This window comes from Brachionichthys hirsutus, chromosome 11, assembly GCF_040956055.1.
Source record: "Brachionichthys hirsutus isolate HB-005 chromosome 11, CSIRO-AGI_Bhir_v1, whole genome shotgun sequence".
Taxonomy (NCBI): domain Eukaryota; kingdom Metazoa; phylum Chordata; class Actinopteri; order Lophiiformes; family Brachionichthyidae; genus Brachionichthys; species Brachionichthys hirsutus.
Window position 1 is genome coordinate 3,141,716 of NC_090907.1, and position 16,927 is coordinate 3,158,642.

Below are 16,927 nucleotides of genomic sequence, written 5' to 3' on the forward strand. Positions count from 1 at the left end.
GAAATGCTGCAAGTTGCATGGGACTTGATTTATTTATTTTTTGCTGTGGAATAAAAAGTCCAGGCTAAATTTTAGCAGCAGAGTTCAGTGTCACAGTGGTGTAGGGGTTAGCGCTGTTGTTTCGGAACAGAAAGATCACAGATCAGTTGTAGTATCCGGTGAGCAGAGGAGACGAGCGACGATGCGTGGCCAGTTTATGAACTACAGACGAATGAAAACACGGAAGTGCCGTGATGATTGTCCCTCACGACTTTCCGTTGAAGTGCGTCGCAATGGCGGCTCCCCTTGCGGTGAGTTGCCCTTCGAACTTCGAATAATTACTGCAATAAACCGACTTTAATATTTTACCAGAGGGTAATATTAACATATATATGCATCGAGCTAAGTGTAGCTAATATGAGCTAAAATATGCGCAGCCATCCAAGGAAAGCCGGGCTGCGTAAACCGGAAACAGATGGAGGATATCAGTCACTGTTCCCTGTCCTTTCCCATCTATCTTTACGCAGCCTCTTCGCAGATGCTTCCAGCGGTGTGTTTTGTTTCGTGTTGCGAGCCGAACAGGTAGCTCGTCCTCCTCGGCGTCTCCTTCCTTGTACGCGAGATTTATGCGCTTCCTCTCCCAGCGATTCTACGATGTCGAGATGTTCCTGGGCTGGAGGCTGCAAATGAGGAGGAAGGGGATTCAGAAGAAGAATGCGTGAGAATGTTTTTTTTTATTTATTTTTTTGTCCGTCTTGAACAGTTAGGTGAAGTCCTATCAAATAATGCTGCTGGTAAATGTTGTTGGGCAAGAGGTGTTTCTTTTCAGTACCTGTTCAAGACAGGTAACTGTTCTTGAACAGGTAACAGGTAACTGTTCTTGAACAGGTACTGTTGTTTCACGAGGGAAACAAATACATGTAAAGAAATTTAGAGGAGAAATGAATAGGAGTAGTTCTGTAAGAGCTGTGGAAATAAATGTAAATTTGACCCCTGTGGACATTTTCTTAGCCAGTTATAATCGCCCACTTAAGAAGCCTCATTTTGAACTTCAGTTTCACCTGCTCTTTGTCTTCCCCTGGGCAATTAATACAGATGAAAACATATGTGCACAAAGTATTGACTGTGTTACGGTGCGTTTAGTTGACTAGAGATGCTGCTTATCACTGATTTTCTAAACTGTCTTTCACAGTTACTATGGCTACACGAAGCACTTGCATGGGGAGCACGTAGCGACGGCGTATTATATCTTGTGTTTGAAGGGAGGATTTAGGTAAGTGTCTTACGTGTGTTGAAATCAGTGGCTCTTGGGTCATTGAAGACTTTATTGAATGTGAAAGTGGGACTAGATTTGAATCTTGGATCAGTTTTTATCCCCCCCTAAATATAACGGGACAATAATGAATCTTCAGTTTCTCTTTCATTAATCATTTTTTTCACTTTTGTCAACATTTGACATCTTATGATGCTACACCGCTACGACACATTAAATTCTGATCTGGATCTTGGTGATTCAAATATAGATTTGCAGGGGGGTTAATATGTAAAGAGTGAAGATATGACACTTCAGTGTATCGCAAAGAAAAATAAAGGGATTTCCTGTATTTGTAAAAAGATCCGAATGTTAGAGAGGAAAAATTAATCTGTATCTGGTGTTGCTGAAAATATTTTTGTCAATTATAAGCTACTGATGACAAACATGAAGACATATGCATGTTTACAGTAACATGGCAACGATGACAATTTAAGTGTCACATCTCAAATGTGCTGCTGCAGTCAATTTTTCAAGCGATTGTCTGTGGTGTCCTCAGGTATGCGGGGCAGCCCGAATGGTACCTTACATACAAGAAGGGCAGGTTTAATTGGGACTTCATGAAACACAAAGACGCACCTCTTGAAGAAGTTAATATGAACTACACACTTATCAACTACACAGGACTGCAGAACCTGGGTATTGAGTTCCTAACCTTTTCCTTTTTAAACCATTTTGTAATATGACCCGACTTTCTATCAGGTCCGCTGTTCATTAATTGTGTTTCTAATCTGCTCCAAATTAGAGGGGCAGCATCTGTTGCGGACGCTGTCGTTACGTGGTTGTTCTGAAGTAGATGACTGGTTCCTGGCCAGGCTCCACGTATTTCAGGACTCTCTCGAGGAACTGGACATTTCTCACTGTCCGAAGATCACGATAGGCGGCCTACCGGCACTGATAAATCTCACGTAATTAAACATATCCTAGTTATTGTTGATATTGTCACTGTTGTATTCATGCTGCGTTTGTCTATTACAGAAGATTGCGGCGCCTGGATGTGTCATCACTTCAAGGGCTGAAAAGTCCTGGTTTGGCCATTATCTTACTAAAGGAGATGCTTCCACAGTGCCAGATCATTGCAAATGGCTATGACTTAACCCTGAGGCAGGAGACCGAAGAGGAGAACAAGGAGCCAAAACAGGGGCAAAGGTGGAGCAAGACACAGGAATGAATCGGATAGAGTCAGGGACATGAGTCTTCTCGAGGAGCTTTACTTCACCATTGTCTGACAGAAGGATCACTGATGGAGCAACTACGCCGTAGAACCATTGGACATGAGAAGACCGGAGGCCATAAGTCAGATTTCTTAAGCAACAGTCTCTTCTTACCATAAACATGATTTTTGTTTATCTACAGAAAACGACCAACATATATAAAAGAAAATTGTTATAACACTAACCAGTTATGGAATAATACTTTTTGACTTTGTACGTATTAATACACACAAAATGCAACAAAGGAGGAACCAATATGCCACCCCTCATTGTTGCATTATTTATCCCTGTTATGTTGTGCTGTGTTGGTTTCTTCCAGATTCAATTTGCTCTTGAGTGTTCTCGATTAAGATGCAAACTATTAAGGTCTAAATAATGACACTGGTAATTAAATTCTGTTGAAATGTAAAAATAATTGTAAATGTAGGCTACTGAGTAAAAATTGTATTGTAAGAAGACTTCCTTTGCCTGTATCCTTCATTCAACTTCCTTCAACTTGGTTTGCTGGGACCTTAATATAGGAAGCTAAAGCCTTTAATCCACAAGGAAGTGGCGAGACCGAGGACACACGAAGACACCTGAAGGACTGGAAGAAGACTGAGTGAATGGGCATGAACAAATCACCTTATGTAAAGATGCTGGCGATCAAGAATTCGTAAACGAGTTTTATTAGTGAAACTAATGCGTCACGCATTTTTCGTACCATTTCTTTGACGCACGCTCAACGTTTTATTTATCTTAATTATGCAGATGAGTCGTGTGTTTCTAACTCAGTAAATGAACGATTTTTAGTTTTAAGTAACGTTTAACAAAATAGATAATGGACATGCAGGAGGAACCAATTGCGCCGCGGAAACTGTGTCACAACAAACCCGAGCCTTATTTGTGACGGACCACAACAAGCCCTGCCGTCGGACCGCAGTTCGGAAGTTAGCATCGTCTGCGTTTTACGTTGGTTGTCGCCCAGATCATTGTGGTGAAACGGGTTTCTGTAGGCGGCTAAATGTCTGACACATCAGGTAGGAGTGCTGTCCAGGTATTTCAGTTTACATTTGGTTCGAAAATTGAGTCATAACCCTCGGATCTCCCCGCCGCGCTAGCTAGCGACGCTGCTAATGCCACAGTTCCAATGTGGGAGTGTTTTTTTGAGTTTGTGTTTAACATGGTATTAAATTAAATGTCTCCTCTTTTAGAGTCGTCTAAAAAACAAGACGAGGAGGAGATTACGCCCCAACCAGAGGTAAGTCAACCTGAGGGCTAAGGAGGGGAGGGGAGGGGAGGGGGGGTTATTTTATTGAAGTGTCTCACGTTATTGACAAAATAGTGCAAACATGGGTGTCGCAGTGAGAAGGAAATGTCACCCTGTTAAGTCTAATGAGACACAATAGTCAATTAAAAGGGAATATATTGTATGTGTATATTAAGCGCATTAATACTAATACTAATCAAAATACAATAATCACAGTTACGCATTATGACAGGTACTAGCGTTTTGCACAAATACAACCTAAAATTTTGTTTTCACTCCCGAATACAGACTCTGAATTATTGATCCAACTAATGACACGTGTCTGTGGTAGTTCGTGTTTATTGTTGATTTCTACACCACACTTAGCCTTATTGAGCTTTTCCACCACAATAAACAGTTCACAGCCCTGCTTTTCAGCACACACATCTCAGATAAACACAGCAGACATTCTTCATTGCTTAGAGTCACTGTTAATCCTGTGTCCACTGTAGGAGCAGTCCAGCGACAGCAGTGAAGACGAGGCTGCAGGAGGCCCGGAGAGTATGTGGAAACAAACATGACTTTATCTCCATGCATAGAGCATTGATATATATATCATCATCTGTTGTCTCTTCATTCCTTCCAGTGGACTTTCTGCGCAACCTTTTCTCCAGCACCCTAGGCCTCGGCACACCAGACAAAGTTCTCGATGAGCTCACTCTGGAGGGAGTGGCTCGGTATATAAAGAGTGGAAAATGTGAGTCTGTGCCAATATCCGATCAGCTTCTCCATGACTTCAGATCATCGTAGATTGATCTAATTCAAGTTACAGATAAGCCTGTTCTGATAATGCAGTTGTTTATGCTTTTTGTTAGAAGTCTCTTTCTGCATCCGCACAGGTAAAAACATCCTCTGCATGGTTGGAGCAGGAATATCTACATGTGAGCATCTCAGTTTATATACATCAGGAAAATAATGTAAATGAATCAAAGCAGGTGTCTTCACTCTTGATCTGTAACCCTCAACACTATCTCCACTCACAGCGGCTGGGATCCCTGATTTCCGTTCACCAGCAACTGGCCTGTATGCAAACTTGCAAAAATATAACCTGCCTTACCCAGAGGCCATCTTCCAAATAGATTACTTTAAGGTGTGTGAGAGATTTCTTTCTTTAATATTCTGATGAAGGACCCATGACAGAATATGGCTGCTTCCTCGAGGGCATTTAGATGATTGTCCAAGCTTCATCTTCAGATCATTTAACTCAAACGTTTATTGAGATATTTCATATAATATAAGGATTGATTGCATTTTGTGGGAACAAATCCTCCTAATGGAACAGGAAATGCTCTCTCTTATGGAACAGCAGGACATTTGGATGGGGCCATGGAAAAAAAGGCATTAAACATGTACTATTATTACTGGGAAGAAATTCCTCTGAAAGTCATCGAGCAGTATTCCAGGCCAATCTTGAGTCAGATGGACCCATACCTTTTGGCACCTAGGAATAATTACTTATTTCAAACAGTATTTTGTCCTCTCTTCACAACGGAATGCGCCTTTTTTCCCCCCCCATCTTTATTCTCAGAAACATCCAGAGCCTTTCTTTGCCTTGGCCAAGGAGCTTTACCCAGGACAGTTCAAGGTACCAAACACTTCTGCTGCTTCATATCCTCAAATAAAAATGAAATCATTCATGTGTTGGACCATTTAAGAATAAAGTTAATGCCATGAACGATCTGTATGGTTTTGTTTGTTTTAAGCCGACAGTCTGTCACTACTTCATGAGGCTGCTGAAGGACAAGGGGCTCCTGAGACGCTGCTACTCGCAGGTAGGAACAAGCTCAAGATCACAAACTGTACGTTGATTCTTTTTATTATTGAATTCAAATTACAACAGTATAAATATGTTGTACAATCAGAACATCGACACCCTGGAGCGTGTGGCCGGCCTGGATGGAGGCGATTTAATTGAAGCTCATGGGACATTCTACACGTCCCATTGTGTCAGCTTCGGTTGCCGTAAGGAGTACAACCTGGACTGGATGAAAGGTGTGTTGGAGTTGTAGCCATGAGATTGTCCAGTCGCTGTGGGACTTCAACCTCCTCTCTGCCTCAGACCAAATCTTCTCTGATGACATTCCTCGATGTGAAAAATGTAGCAGCCTTGTCAAACCAGGTTGGTACATCGACATCTTTGACTTTCTTATGCATTTCTTAGACACCCTCCTTTATCTCGTTTATCTTAGTACCTCTTTATCTGTGTACACCGTTTGTTATTCGCAGATATTGTCTTCTTTGGAGAGAGTCTGCCTGCCCGGTTTTTCACTTCAATGCAGATGGTGAGCAGACGGTGGAGGTTGTTAGCGCACCTGCATGGTGGTTGAAGAGGAAGTGATGCAATACTCCCCCAGAAATCATCTCTTTTTGCTTCCTTTGTCTGTTTGTCAGGACTTCCCCCGCTGCGATCTTCTCATCGTCATGGGGACGTCTCTGCAGGTCCAACCATTTGCAGGTCTAGTCAGCAGGTACTGAAAACTACTGCTAACTGAACACTGGCACAATGACAGTCTTGTGTTCATGTGGCCTGCAGTAAGGAAAGATTCAGACTTGAGCTGGCATCTTGTCTTGTTGAAGAGTTTCTTTCGAGAACTTTACGATTCTGCTCTCCAGTATGTTGGACTCCTTATAGATTGTGGTTATTTGCTTTCTTACACATTCTCTTTCTGTTAGGGTTTCAAAAAGTTGCCCGAGACTGCTCATTAACATGGAGAAGGCAGGGCAGGTAAGTCCCCACTCCTCCATCAATGTCTTTCTGCCATTATCCGTGCTCTTTTTGCTATTTATCCATCATTTTTGTGTTTCTCCTGTGCAGGCTGATCCCCTCTTTGGGATGTTGGGTTTTGGTGGAGGGATGGACTTTGACTCAGATAAAGCTTACAGGTAACAATGAAGTTTATATTCTGGGATGATGGGAAGATTTAAAAACTGTCAAAATGATCAACAGTGATGATATTTTTCACATTTTATTCTATAAATCAGTTTTAACTGATGTCCCGATGACGTCCTCCAGAGGGCACCGAAACATCAGCAAAGACGATTTGGCCATACTTATTGCAGGATTATATTTCTGTTAAACAGCTGGTAGCTTATGAATAGCTTAAGAAATGCTACTGGTTCTAACACAGTGGCTCTTGTTCTTCTCAGAGACGTAGCTCACGTCAGCACGTGTGACGATGGCTGTTTGGCTCTGGCTGACCTGTTGGGCTGGAAGGTAAATCACTCGGTCATCTTGTTTGAACATTTCACATTTACGACAGAACTGTCACTGTGAAACTCAGAATGAATAATCGCCTCTTTCTGTTAATAGGTCTAATATGTCCACTGCTGTCATTCGAACACAATTTATTGTTTACCTTGCATGTCACACTGAATTGTAGCACAAGCTCATTTCTGATGTTATGTTTTTGGCTTTATGTGATGTTTCTTTCTCTTTTTATTCTTAATATCACCTAGTCTGACTCTTCCCAGATATGCTTTGAAATAATAAATAACCATTTTGGAGAGTGACAACTAAACGTGTAAAACTGTTTGGGTTTTACTTTACTTTTTCATCACCAAAGGAACAATAACTGCAAGAAGTGCAGTCTTGAACCTTTAGCAGTCTTAACTAATTCGAATTATTGTAGTTTTTTTATTTGTGTAAAAATAGCCATTATTTATTATCATTGTGTGCTGAAGCAATTTCGTGGTGAACAGCAGTTGGTTGCAGTAACTTCCTGGTGTCTTGCTCTAACTGTGATGTTGCCAGGCAACCAGTGACCACATAGCCACAAATTGTTATTTCAAAGCTTGTGTATGAATTAAAGAAATAACCCATGATGTGTAAAATAGTGAGTATTATCACTGTAGTGAGAAACAGGTTATCTGTTTCCTGCTGTTCTCACTTCCTGGATTTTAGCCTCATAATTAGCGTACAGATGTAAGAACTTTAACTTAAAGCAGCCTTCAAGATTCAACTCATGATATTTGGCAAGTAAACAGTTTCATGTTTAGATTGTATGCAGCCACACTCGTATGTCTAAATATACAGTAAAGTACATTTTGCAGTACATTTGCAGTAGTCAACGTCTTGCCTGAGTAAAACTGCAGGCTTTTATGTTTTTCCTGTGTGATGTTGTGTCACCGCTGTGGAGGCTTCTCAATAAATATAAAGAATGAGAAGTTGTTGTTATTTTTCTGATGGTTTAGATTCGACGTTTCCAGGTCATATGTCATTTTAAAATGCTCGTTTCCTTCGCTTCTCTGCAGGCGGAGCTGGAAGAGTTGGTGAAGCGGGAGCATGCAAGGATTGAGGCCCAGGACAAGAGCAGTGAGAACAAAGGAGCTTCAGCCAAGACGAGCTCAGCATCAGTGGAACCAGAGCCCCAAAAGGAAGAGTAACTTGTTTAAAAAAATAAACTTTGCAGAAAAGCCACTGCAGTGACGTCCCAGATTGGAGTTGGTCCAAAGGCAGATTATGATATCAGTTTTGTTTGGCAGTGAGGCTTACTTTCCACCTTTGGACGTTCTTTTGAGCAATACTATCAAACATGAGGCGTGTATGTTATGTTCCTGTCCTGTTTATCACTGTTTTGCACTTTACTAACCTTATTTTTTTGCTTTTACTACATCTGTCTCAGCTTTAACTCTTTAGACTTACATTTATTTAAGCCATTTATTTAATTTTAGCACGAGATTTTAAAACGTTAAAGGACGAAACAAGGTGCATATGATGCTTAAAAAAACCAATATCTTTAATGTTTGTTGAATATTTGAGGGTCGATAAATCACAACAGAGAAGCAAGAATGAATCCGAAATAAAATGTAAGTCTCGTGGTTAAAACGAGCTACAGTAAAATATAAACGGGTGTTTATTCATAAGAAAATGTGTGAGCTGCCTGAAGAAGCATGAACTGTTGCATTATGAAATAAAAAAAAATTCCGGGCTGGATATAAATGATAATCTGTGCCAGTTCATGGAAAACTGTGGAAAACCGCTGTAGTAAATATGATGTTTTTATTTGTATATTATAAAGCTGATCTTCTATAGAAACTCAATGCACACAGGATAAGTTTTAAAAAATGCCCACTTTCGGTCAATACCGACACTTTTATAATTGTGCTCTAAAAAAAATATATGATGGGAAACGTTGCTAGGAAGTTATATATATATATATGATGATGGTTCGCAAAAATGCAGGATAAGAAACCTTCAGTCGAGTCTTCGTAGATCATTATGTGTGCTGCAACCTGAGCAGCCATCCAGCCGTTTTCACATTGTTGATTTCGAATTTTAAAAATGACATTCTGTGTTTACATAGGTTGCATTTCTTTGATGTTAGATTTTGTTTGAAGATTCAACATGGAATGAGAAAAAGAAAATAAATCGGAAAAAGATCCATTACTTTTTCACACCATCGTATTTGTGATTTCTTCTGCAGCTGCAACGCTCAAACCTGTGAGACAAGTCTCAGGGTCCCGAGACAAGTTTTTTTTTTTTATCTTTCATCATTTCTGAGCAGAGGAGAGAGTGCTGCAGGGAACACACGCAGCGTATCTGCCTGTGCGGTAGGTTGAAAACCACATGTAGACAGACGCGGAGGGCAAAGGTGACGCTGTGATGAAAAATCATTTGAATATTTTAAAACCAAAAGCACGAGAAGTGTGGCAAACAAGAGAATTGTATTTTGGAATGCATGTTGGTTCTGCTTGATGCTCCAGGAAATGTGTCAATGATGTAAGTGAGCTCCCTTTTTAAGCTTCATTCGGGTTTTTTAGCTCTTGAGCAACAGCTTGCCGTTAAGTAAAGCGAAGAAAGGAAGAATTCAAGCGTGAGAGAGAAGATTGCAAAATTTGGATATATGTGCTAATAGAGTAGAGTCGGGAAGAAACATGATCTGGAGCAACACATGTAAGTATCCACAGTATCTTTACGTCATTAATAAGCTTGTGATTAAATGTTCTTAAAAATATCTGATTTGTTTTTAAACCTTTTTAAAATACATTTTCCAAAATCCATTGTGCATTAAACTCTACACTTCCACAAACATCTGAGAATTTTAATCCTAATTTTGTCTCGATCTGGCATGAGAGCATCGACTGCCTCGTTTTATTTTGTTGCCATATCTGTTTGCACACAGGGCGGTTCACAGTTCAGTAAACGGGGCGACAGCCATTCCGTGGAGGAGCAGCAGGAAGAGGCTGTCGCTGCTGGAGCAGCTGAGGGTCTGCCAGGATGCCTGGTGCCCCGGGGCCCGCTGGGATAGAGAGGGGGCCCACTCTGCTCTCCGTGGAACACCTGCGGGGGTGAGTTTCCTCCTCTTCAGCGCACACTTACCTTCGTTGCACTCATTCAGGGGTTCAGTTGCTGTAAATCAACACATTCAACGTTTTCTCAGTTAAATCCAGCAGCAATTAAGTGACAAACAGAATACAAATCCGATGTAGTGCAAAACTCCCAGAAAAATGAAGATGATTGTTATATGTTGCATGGCTCAGAGTAGATGGCTTTTTCCTGACGCATAGATAATTATTTAAAGGACATCCAAATCTTTGTAATGTCTATTATATTGTCACTCGTCTCATAAACAAACAAAACATTAATTTGGAGCGGCGGTGGTTTATTTCTGTTTTCTTGAGAGGGCTTTTTTGTATTGTATCTTGCTTTTTTCATCACTCTTTGTTTCCTCAATCGGATGTTCTCATGCATCACATCACCGTTCCCCTCATTTCTAAGTTGCTCCTGTTGTTAAACTAAGTAGTTTCAGCTTCGGTTTCAAACAGGAACAACAGATATGCTGTAGTGCATTTACTTTGACATCTACATCTCTGCGGCATGACAGCAGTTCCCTTTTTGTGGGAGCAGCCCTCCTGAATGCAGAAGTGAGGCTGAATAAAACCTCCTGCATGTCAGAGAACGGGTAAAAGTGAGGACATCCTACTTTCATTGTCATTTCTACTGATTATTCCATATGCAGAATTCAAACTAGCTTCAAAAAGGTGAGTATTTGTGGATATATAATATCGATTGTTTGTTTTTAATGCAAACACATTTTTATGAATATTAACTATCAGAGTCCTTTGAAACACTTTGGTTGGAGGTTAGCTCATTTAGTTTAGTTGGTTTCCAGTATTTAAACTGACACAAATTAGCATTGACGTTATGAGTCATCTGAATTTAAAGCAGTATTTTCTTCATGTAAAGTCTTCACTTCCCTGCTGCGTGCATTGAAATTTTAGTGACTTCCATAGAACTTGTCTCTATTTCTGTGTGCACAGAGCATGAAAGCCACATCCTGCGTGCGAGACGCTCTGTGCTGGTGCTTGTTAGCACCTCTGAATGGTAGTTGTGGTGAGGTAATCGAATGGCCGAGAGGCTGGTTTGCATCTGCTTAGTTTTACCCGCAATCATTATGTCTCAGCAAACTGCCTGTTCTGTTTTAGTCACGGTTTCCAAAGGAGACGTGATCCAACACCGAGACTTCACCAACAGAACACCGACACGGCTGCACAGATAAAGCAAATGTAGCAAGAGACAAACAGCGAACACAGAAATGCAGAAAAACATTTTGCTCACATTGTTTTTGACATTGTTTGCAATCTTTAATGTTTGTGTCCATTTCACATGAGCTGCATTCGACTTTCACGCTGCATCAACGTTGTCCCCTCTTTACATCCTCTGAAGTTTGAGGAACTGCCTTCCAATCGTATGAGGAGGACAGCGTGCAGGGCCTTAATAACCCTCAGTCGGGCAGAATCAGAGGAGTTTATGTGGTCACTCATGTTTGTGATTGTCCACAAGATGCCTCAGAAGGTTCTGATGAAAGGTTGCATAGGAAGGAAGACTTTAAGGTGGATCCACGAGAGATTCTGGATCATTCCTTATGTGGACAGCTCATGATGGAACCCCACTGTTGGTACAGTAACTGGATCCAGCGGAGGTAGAGACATGGGACGGCCACCGATACGAAGCTGATGGATTTCATGTATCTGTAGCTACATCAAAACAAAACAAAATAGATCTGGATGTGTCATTATAGAAAATCTCTATATATATATATATTTTATAAATCCTGAACTCTGAATGTTAGAAGTATTTTTTTTTTAATCATCAGAGGTATCCTCACGTTAACAGTGGGCACAGGAGTTTTGACATAGCTGAGCCTGATCTTGTACACAGTTCAGAAGAGTTCTGAAAAATCCTGCTCAGCCAGCTTCTGTACGTCTTCAGGTCGACTAATGACTCACTGCCTGTCTCCTCAAGAGTTTCCTGCTTGTTCGGGACTCTGCCACATCTCAGCCCAGCCTGCTGTGTGTGTCTGCTGGAGAAAACGATGACGCGGTCCTTGATTATGATATCAGAAGCACAGACACAGGTATGCACCACCGGACGACTGTCTGTCATCTCTCTTTCATCTGCCCGAACGTGTTAAGAGCTGCAGAAACCCAATAACGGCGTGTAGTATAGTCGGTACTTTCTGCTGTCAAACCTGTGCGTGCATGCAGTACAAACACAGCAGAGTGGTTGCATCATCGGATTCACACGTCTATTTCTGCACTCAAACTGCACATTCTGGTTCCCCAAACTCCTTTTCCAGTGACTAATTAGGTCAACACCTATCATCACTTTGGTTATAATGCAGATGAATGATTATAGCTGAAGCCGCAGGCTTGAAGACAGAAGTGAGTCTTGAAAGCACACTGTGGGGAAAACAATGAGTGCACAAAATAAACTTGAAAAGCAGTCAAACTTTCCTTCCGACACTTAATTACATTTCCAGGCATGCATGTTGTTGACTGAAGATGATATTAATTCTTTCCACTTTCCGTTTCCATGTATCAGTCTTCCAACTGTCAGAGTCTCGTCTCTCATTCTCCGACTTGGCTCAGTTGGTTCTCTTCTATTCTCTGACCAGGTAAGAACCTTTTTGCTTGATGTGTGTTATTCAGCTAGCAAATAAAATACATACAAACTACTGCATGTGCTAACATGCACGTACAGTGACCCTGCATTAAAAAAGAATGTGGCATTGATGCTTATGTGATTATCTCTACATGTTGTCCTGATTATTCTAACTCATTTTCACATTACTTGACGAGACTGCATCCATTTGAAGGCCTGTCTATTAATGTCCTTGCATGTTCTTTTGATTTCTGCTTTCTTGTCCTCTTTCAGGGATGTATTGGCGCTTTGTCTCTCCATTCCTCACTGGATCTGCAGCGTGACTGAAAGGAACAAAGACTATTTTTCACCGCTTAAACCCAGTGAGTCCTTTCATCTCTGCATCTTAAATACTAACAGAAAGATAAATACTTTAACTGCCTTAGTGATGATAACCTCTCTCGTGTAGAAACCTGGCTCTGCACACCACTTCCCCAACGAACAGAGAAAATGACCCAGAGAGAGCCGAGCAGTGTTTTGTGGTCCATACAGGTGATTAGTGATGGTTTTGTATTTTGGCCCACGTTCTCCAACCGCATGATCCTCATTTCCACCAAGGCAGCTGTAACTAGAAAAACAGTCGGAGAGCGCAGACCTCCGCCAAGCAGCTCATTCACCTCCTAATTGGATTTACATTGACTACATGGTGATCTGGATCAACATTAAGTTTCTAAATTGTTCTTTAGACACCAACCATGAAAAATAAAAGTGAATCAGAGTTGATGTGTATTTCTTACTGATTTTGGAATCCATAAATGGGTTTCAATGTAAAATGTAGTATTTTTCCTGACCTCATTCTGGATCAGAACCAGAAGACATTTTGCATGATAGTGCATATCGGACTCCTTTAAGACTGTGATATTTGGTGAATGAATTGAATGCATATTTTACAAGATATTTTTATGTGAACACATGTTCCCAGTACTTCACTGTGTGTCTGCGTGTTCCCGTAGATGACCTCCACCACCGGCGCCCTGTGTGTCATCAACCCTCTCTATCTTCATGAACATGGAGATGATTGGTTGACGCACAGGACATCGGCTGCTTGCTGCACCAATCAGCCACCAAATTACAGACGGGAGCGACGCCTCAGCTCCTCCAGAATGTGGGCAGGGGCGGGGTTACAACGCAAACGAGCCATTTCATTGGATGAAGAACAACCTTCTTCTAGTCAGGAAAGTTCTGGTGAGGGCTCGTTTTAATGTTTGAAATAAGATTTTTTTTTTTTTTTTTTGAGAATGTTACGAATACAAAATGTTGTCTTATTAGCAAATCTGAAGATTAACAGGTTATGTTTAATTCACTTAATCCATCCAGAAATCAAGTTACATATCTCTTTTTTGGAAAATATCTAAGTTGCGTGTGAATTAAAGAAATTATATGAAACCTGTTGACTCATAAACTCTGCTGGCCTAGCCTTAGTTTTTTTTTTTTTAACAGAGAGGGCTTGCAATTTCCCTCTGCCTCTAACTTTTATGCAAAGCTACATACTGTAAATTCCATTCAGTGTTCAACATTCATTTTTTCCTCGTCTAGGTCCAATCAGAGCCAAGTCAAGTCATGATTTACCAAGCGCGCCCCTGACGCCGGCCACACCAAACCCTCCGGATGGGGTGCTTCTCAGGGAGACCAGCAGAAACTCTGCCTCTAGAAACCTTCACAGAACAAGCACAGGGTCCCTTCATCCATCTTCTCACGCTACCCCCGGGCTACAGCCCCAGGTATGCCCGGTTCTTCAGTCTCCACACAGAGTGTCCTGGATCGAAGACGGCGTTTGGTTGCCTCCACCCAGGCCTTCTTCGGTGCTCGAGCCACCATTGCTGGAGCTCGACTCATTTTCCCTCAGCAGTGTGGAGGATGAGCAGGATTCCCAGCTGCACGGCCCGAGCCTGCAGCACTCGTGCGCACAAACGTTGGCAGATAAAGTCAAACACAGACTCTCGGCTGTGGGTCAGGCTCTCAGTGGGCTGCTGAGTCAGAGGAAAAGGCTGACCAATCGTGTGCAGGAGCTGAGCGAGCGTAAAGGGGAAAGGTTTTGCGAGGCTGCGAAAGGATTTGTGGAGATGGCGCTAAAGAGAGGGGCAGATCTCGACGGGGTCATCTTGGCTGAGTTCTTACAAGAAGTGAGGCTGGCGTTCACTTCACTGATGGAGACGCTGTTGGACTCCCAGGAAATCCAGGCATTGTTGGACAGCCTCACGGACATAGAAGGCTCAGAGATGGGTGAGTTAAGTCTAATAGCAGACCAGGCATTTCTCAGCATGCATTCTGGGGATTTAGCAGTTAGGATCAATATTTAGTATTCCTGTAATTTATTTCTGTGCACCTTTTGACACTCCTGCAGACTTGCTGGTCGAGCTTTCCCTCCAAAAGGTGGCTCTGAAGCCTGTCTCTGCACACCTCTACTCCTGCATTCATGCCTTACGCACTGATGATGGTACCGTCAGCCGTCTCCAGAGCAACCTGTGTGTGCTGGAAAAGAAAGGGATTGACGAGTTAGGGGGTTCAGGAGGTGTTGGAGTCCCCGACCCTGTCAACATGAAGATGATCCAGCAGAACTGGACTAGTCTGCATGAGGCATATTCCCCAAACAAGAAGGTCCAGATCCTTCTTGATGTCTGCAAGATCATCAGTGACAGCATGAGCGCTAATGCTAACTCAGGTAACCAGGTGTTTTTCGTTTGGTTTGTTTCTGGGTGTGTCTGGATTGCCACTTTGCTTGCATGTTTTTTTTTTTTTTAAGCCACATGCTCCTCTTCTCTCCTGCAGGTACAGTGTACGGAGCAGATCATTTCCTGCCCTGCCTGACGTGGGTCCTGGTACGTAGTGATGTGGTTACCTTACAGGTAGACACAGACTACATGATGGAGCTGCTGGATCCCGTACAGCTGCAAGGGGAGGGTAAGGCCGATGCAAGCTAACACACCGGAGCGGACAGAGTGGCTGATTGGTTAGTTGTCAGTGTTTGCTGGTACCAGTTGCACCAGGACTTCATAATTTAGTCTAGTTTTAATATATTTGGACTGCTCTAAATGAAGGTTGCGCCGCAAAACCTCATTTTCACACAGCGATTAAACAACGTATTTTATTGCCTTCCACAATTAACTTTATTCCTTCATCATTTCTCTTTTTTTTTTACAGTAGAAGTTCCCTAAATCACGTTTCCTTGCTCTGATTATTATTGTATTAATGTTATACAGCTGCATGTTAGGGCCTCCATTGGCACAATTAACCCCTTAAAAATCCCGCCTTTGCCTCCCATAGTCTGAGCACCACTATATAGCCACGTGGCTACAAGCAGCTGGTGTAACTCGGTCCTCACAAGATTATTTCCAGCTGATCTTAAAGATATTTGCACTTTTCTGTTACAAGTCACGGATCATTTCCCTTTCTGCACCCCCTCGTGTCAACAGGTGGCTACTACCTTACATCTTTATACGCCTCTCTTTACTACATCAGCAGCTTCCAGCCCCGACAGGCCGCCCGTCAGCTCAGCGTAGAAGCCGAACAGTCCATTAACCAATGGCATCGCAGGCGCACTCAGCACTGCAGGCAGTCACGGTGCAGCGTGCGCAAACCGTCCACTCGCAGGCAGCTGCGTTGTGATGAAGGGATGCAGAACCCAGAAACTAGAAGCAAGGAGGAAAGAGAGAAAAGGTCTGATTGTGTTTCAGACGATGAGGGTGGATCCCAGACGGCCACTCCAGTGTCAGACTGGGACAGAACAGATATGAGGAGGGGAGAGGAGGAAGAGAAACAGGCTCTATGGACAGTAGACGAAGAGGACAACAAAGGAACGCAACACCGAGAAGAAATACGGACGTGAGAGGAAAGGATCTGTCGGTCGGTCGGTCTTCACAGATTATATATTTTCATTGATGTCCGCTAGGTGACATTTAGCAATGATAGCACTATTTATTTATGGTGATAAAATAGAATGAAATGTGGGTCATGCAAATAAAATTGATTATAATCAAGACAACCGCCCCATCCCATAATGGGAGATGATCTTTTAAATTAGTTAACCTACTGTTGGAGCTTAATATTTTTATTAATGGAGTTTATCCATAATTTCCATTTATATTTGGAAGGTATTGGATTTCAAAATAAAACTCAATCGGAATCATAGTTTAATATTTTTTTATTGCATAAATGAATAATACATGAATTAAAAATGTTGGTTGTACAGTTTGCATCTGTCCTCATCAGTT

At 42.0% G+C, this 16,927-nt stretch overlaps 3 protein-coding genes across 3 annotated transcripts; all 3 read left to right on the plus strand.

Annotated features, from left to right (window-relative positions):
* Window positions 1–265: 265 nt before the first annotated feature.
* On the plus strand, window positions 266–2,957 carry dmac2 (distal membrane arm assembly component 2). The gene is made up of 6 exons (XM_068745603.1): window positions 266–290; window positions 507–697; window positions 1,172–1,252; window positions 1,791–1,930; window positions 2,037–2,199; window positions 2,270–2,957. Exons 1-6 carry the CDS (start codon window positions 273–275, stop codon window positions 2,460–2,462), a joined length of 786 nt encoding a protein of 261 aa, XP_068601704.1. The 5' UTR covers window positions 266–272; the 3' UTR covers window positions 2,463–2,957.
* Window positions 2,958–3,508: 551 nt separating this feature from the next.
* On the plus strand, window positions 3,509–9,185 carry sirt2 (sirtuin 2 (silent mating type information regulation 2, homolog) 2 (S. cerevisiae)). The gene is made up of 16 exons (XM_068745336.1): window positions 3,509–3,524; window positions 3,699–3,745; window positions 4,246–4,294; window positions 4,380–4,490; window positions 4,633–4,674; window positions 4,777–4,883; window positions 5,322–5,378; window positions 5,497–5,565; window positions 5,656–5,785; window positions 5,853–5,912; window positions 6,020–6,075; window positions 6,185–6,261; window positions 6,467–6,518; window positions 6,609–6,676; window positions 6,941–7,007; window positions 8,045–9,185. Exons 1-16 carry the CDS (start codon window positions 3,509–3,511, stop codon window positions 8,174–8,176), a joined length of 1,140 nt encoding a protein of 379 aa, XP_068601437.1. The 3' UTR covers window positions 8,177–9,185.
* Window positions 9,186–9,507: 322 nt separating this feature from the next.
* Window positions 9,508–16,542, plus strand: rinl (Ras and Rab interactor-like). The gene is made up of 11 exons (XM_068745718.1): window positions 9,508–9,512; window positions 9,916–10,081; window positions 12,039–12,150; window positions 12,618–12,690; window positions 12,951–13,039; window positions 13,126–13,208; window positions 13,670–13,901; window positions 14,253–14,939; window positions 15,061–15,378; window positions 15,486–15,617; window positions 16,130–16,542. Exons 1-11 carry the CDS (start codon window positions 9,508–9,510, stop codon window positions 16,540–16,542), a joined length of 2,310 nt encoding a protein of 769 aa, XP_068601819.1.
* The last annotated feature ends 385 nt before the right edge of the window (window positions 16,543–16,927 follow it).

What these genes read in the sequence shown, in the direction of transcription:
- sirt2 (XM_068745336.1), top strand. An exon ending in GTATATAAAGAGTGGAAAAT is followed by an intron (nt 4,491 to 4,632) that starts GTGAGTCTGTGC and finishes GCATCCGCACAG; the next exon opens with GTAAAAACATCCTCTGCATG. An exon ending in ACATGGAGAAGGCAGGGCAG is followed by an intron (nt 6,519 to 6,608) that starts GTAAGTCCCCAC and finishes TCTCCTGTGCAG; the next exon opens with GCTGATCCCCTCTTTGGGAT.
- rinl (XM_068745718.1), top strand. An exon ending in TATCAGAAGCACAGACACAG is followed by an intron (nt 12,151 to 12,617) that starts GTATGCACCACC and finishes TCCATGTATCAG; the next exon opens with TCTTCCAACTGTCAGAGTCT. An exon ending in TTCTAGTCAGGAAAGTTCTG is followed by an intron (nt 13,902 to 14,252) that starts GTGAGGGCTCGT and finishes TTCCTCGTCTAG; the next exon opens with GTCCAATCAGAGCCAAGTCA.
- dmac2 (XM_068745603.1), top strand. An exon ending in GGGATTCAGAAGAAGAATGC is followed by an intron (nt 698 to 1,171) that starts GTGAGAATGTTT and finishes TGTCTTTCACAG; the next exon opens with TTACTATGGCTACACGAAGC. An exon ending in TGTTTGAAGGGAGGATTTAG is followed by an intron (nt 1,253 to 1,790) that starts GTAAGTGTCTTA and finishes TGGTGTCCTCAG; the next exon opens with GTATGCGGGGCAGCCCGAAT.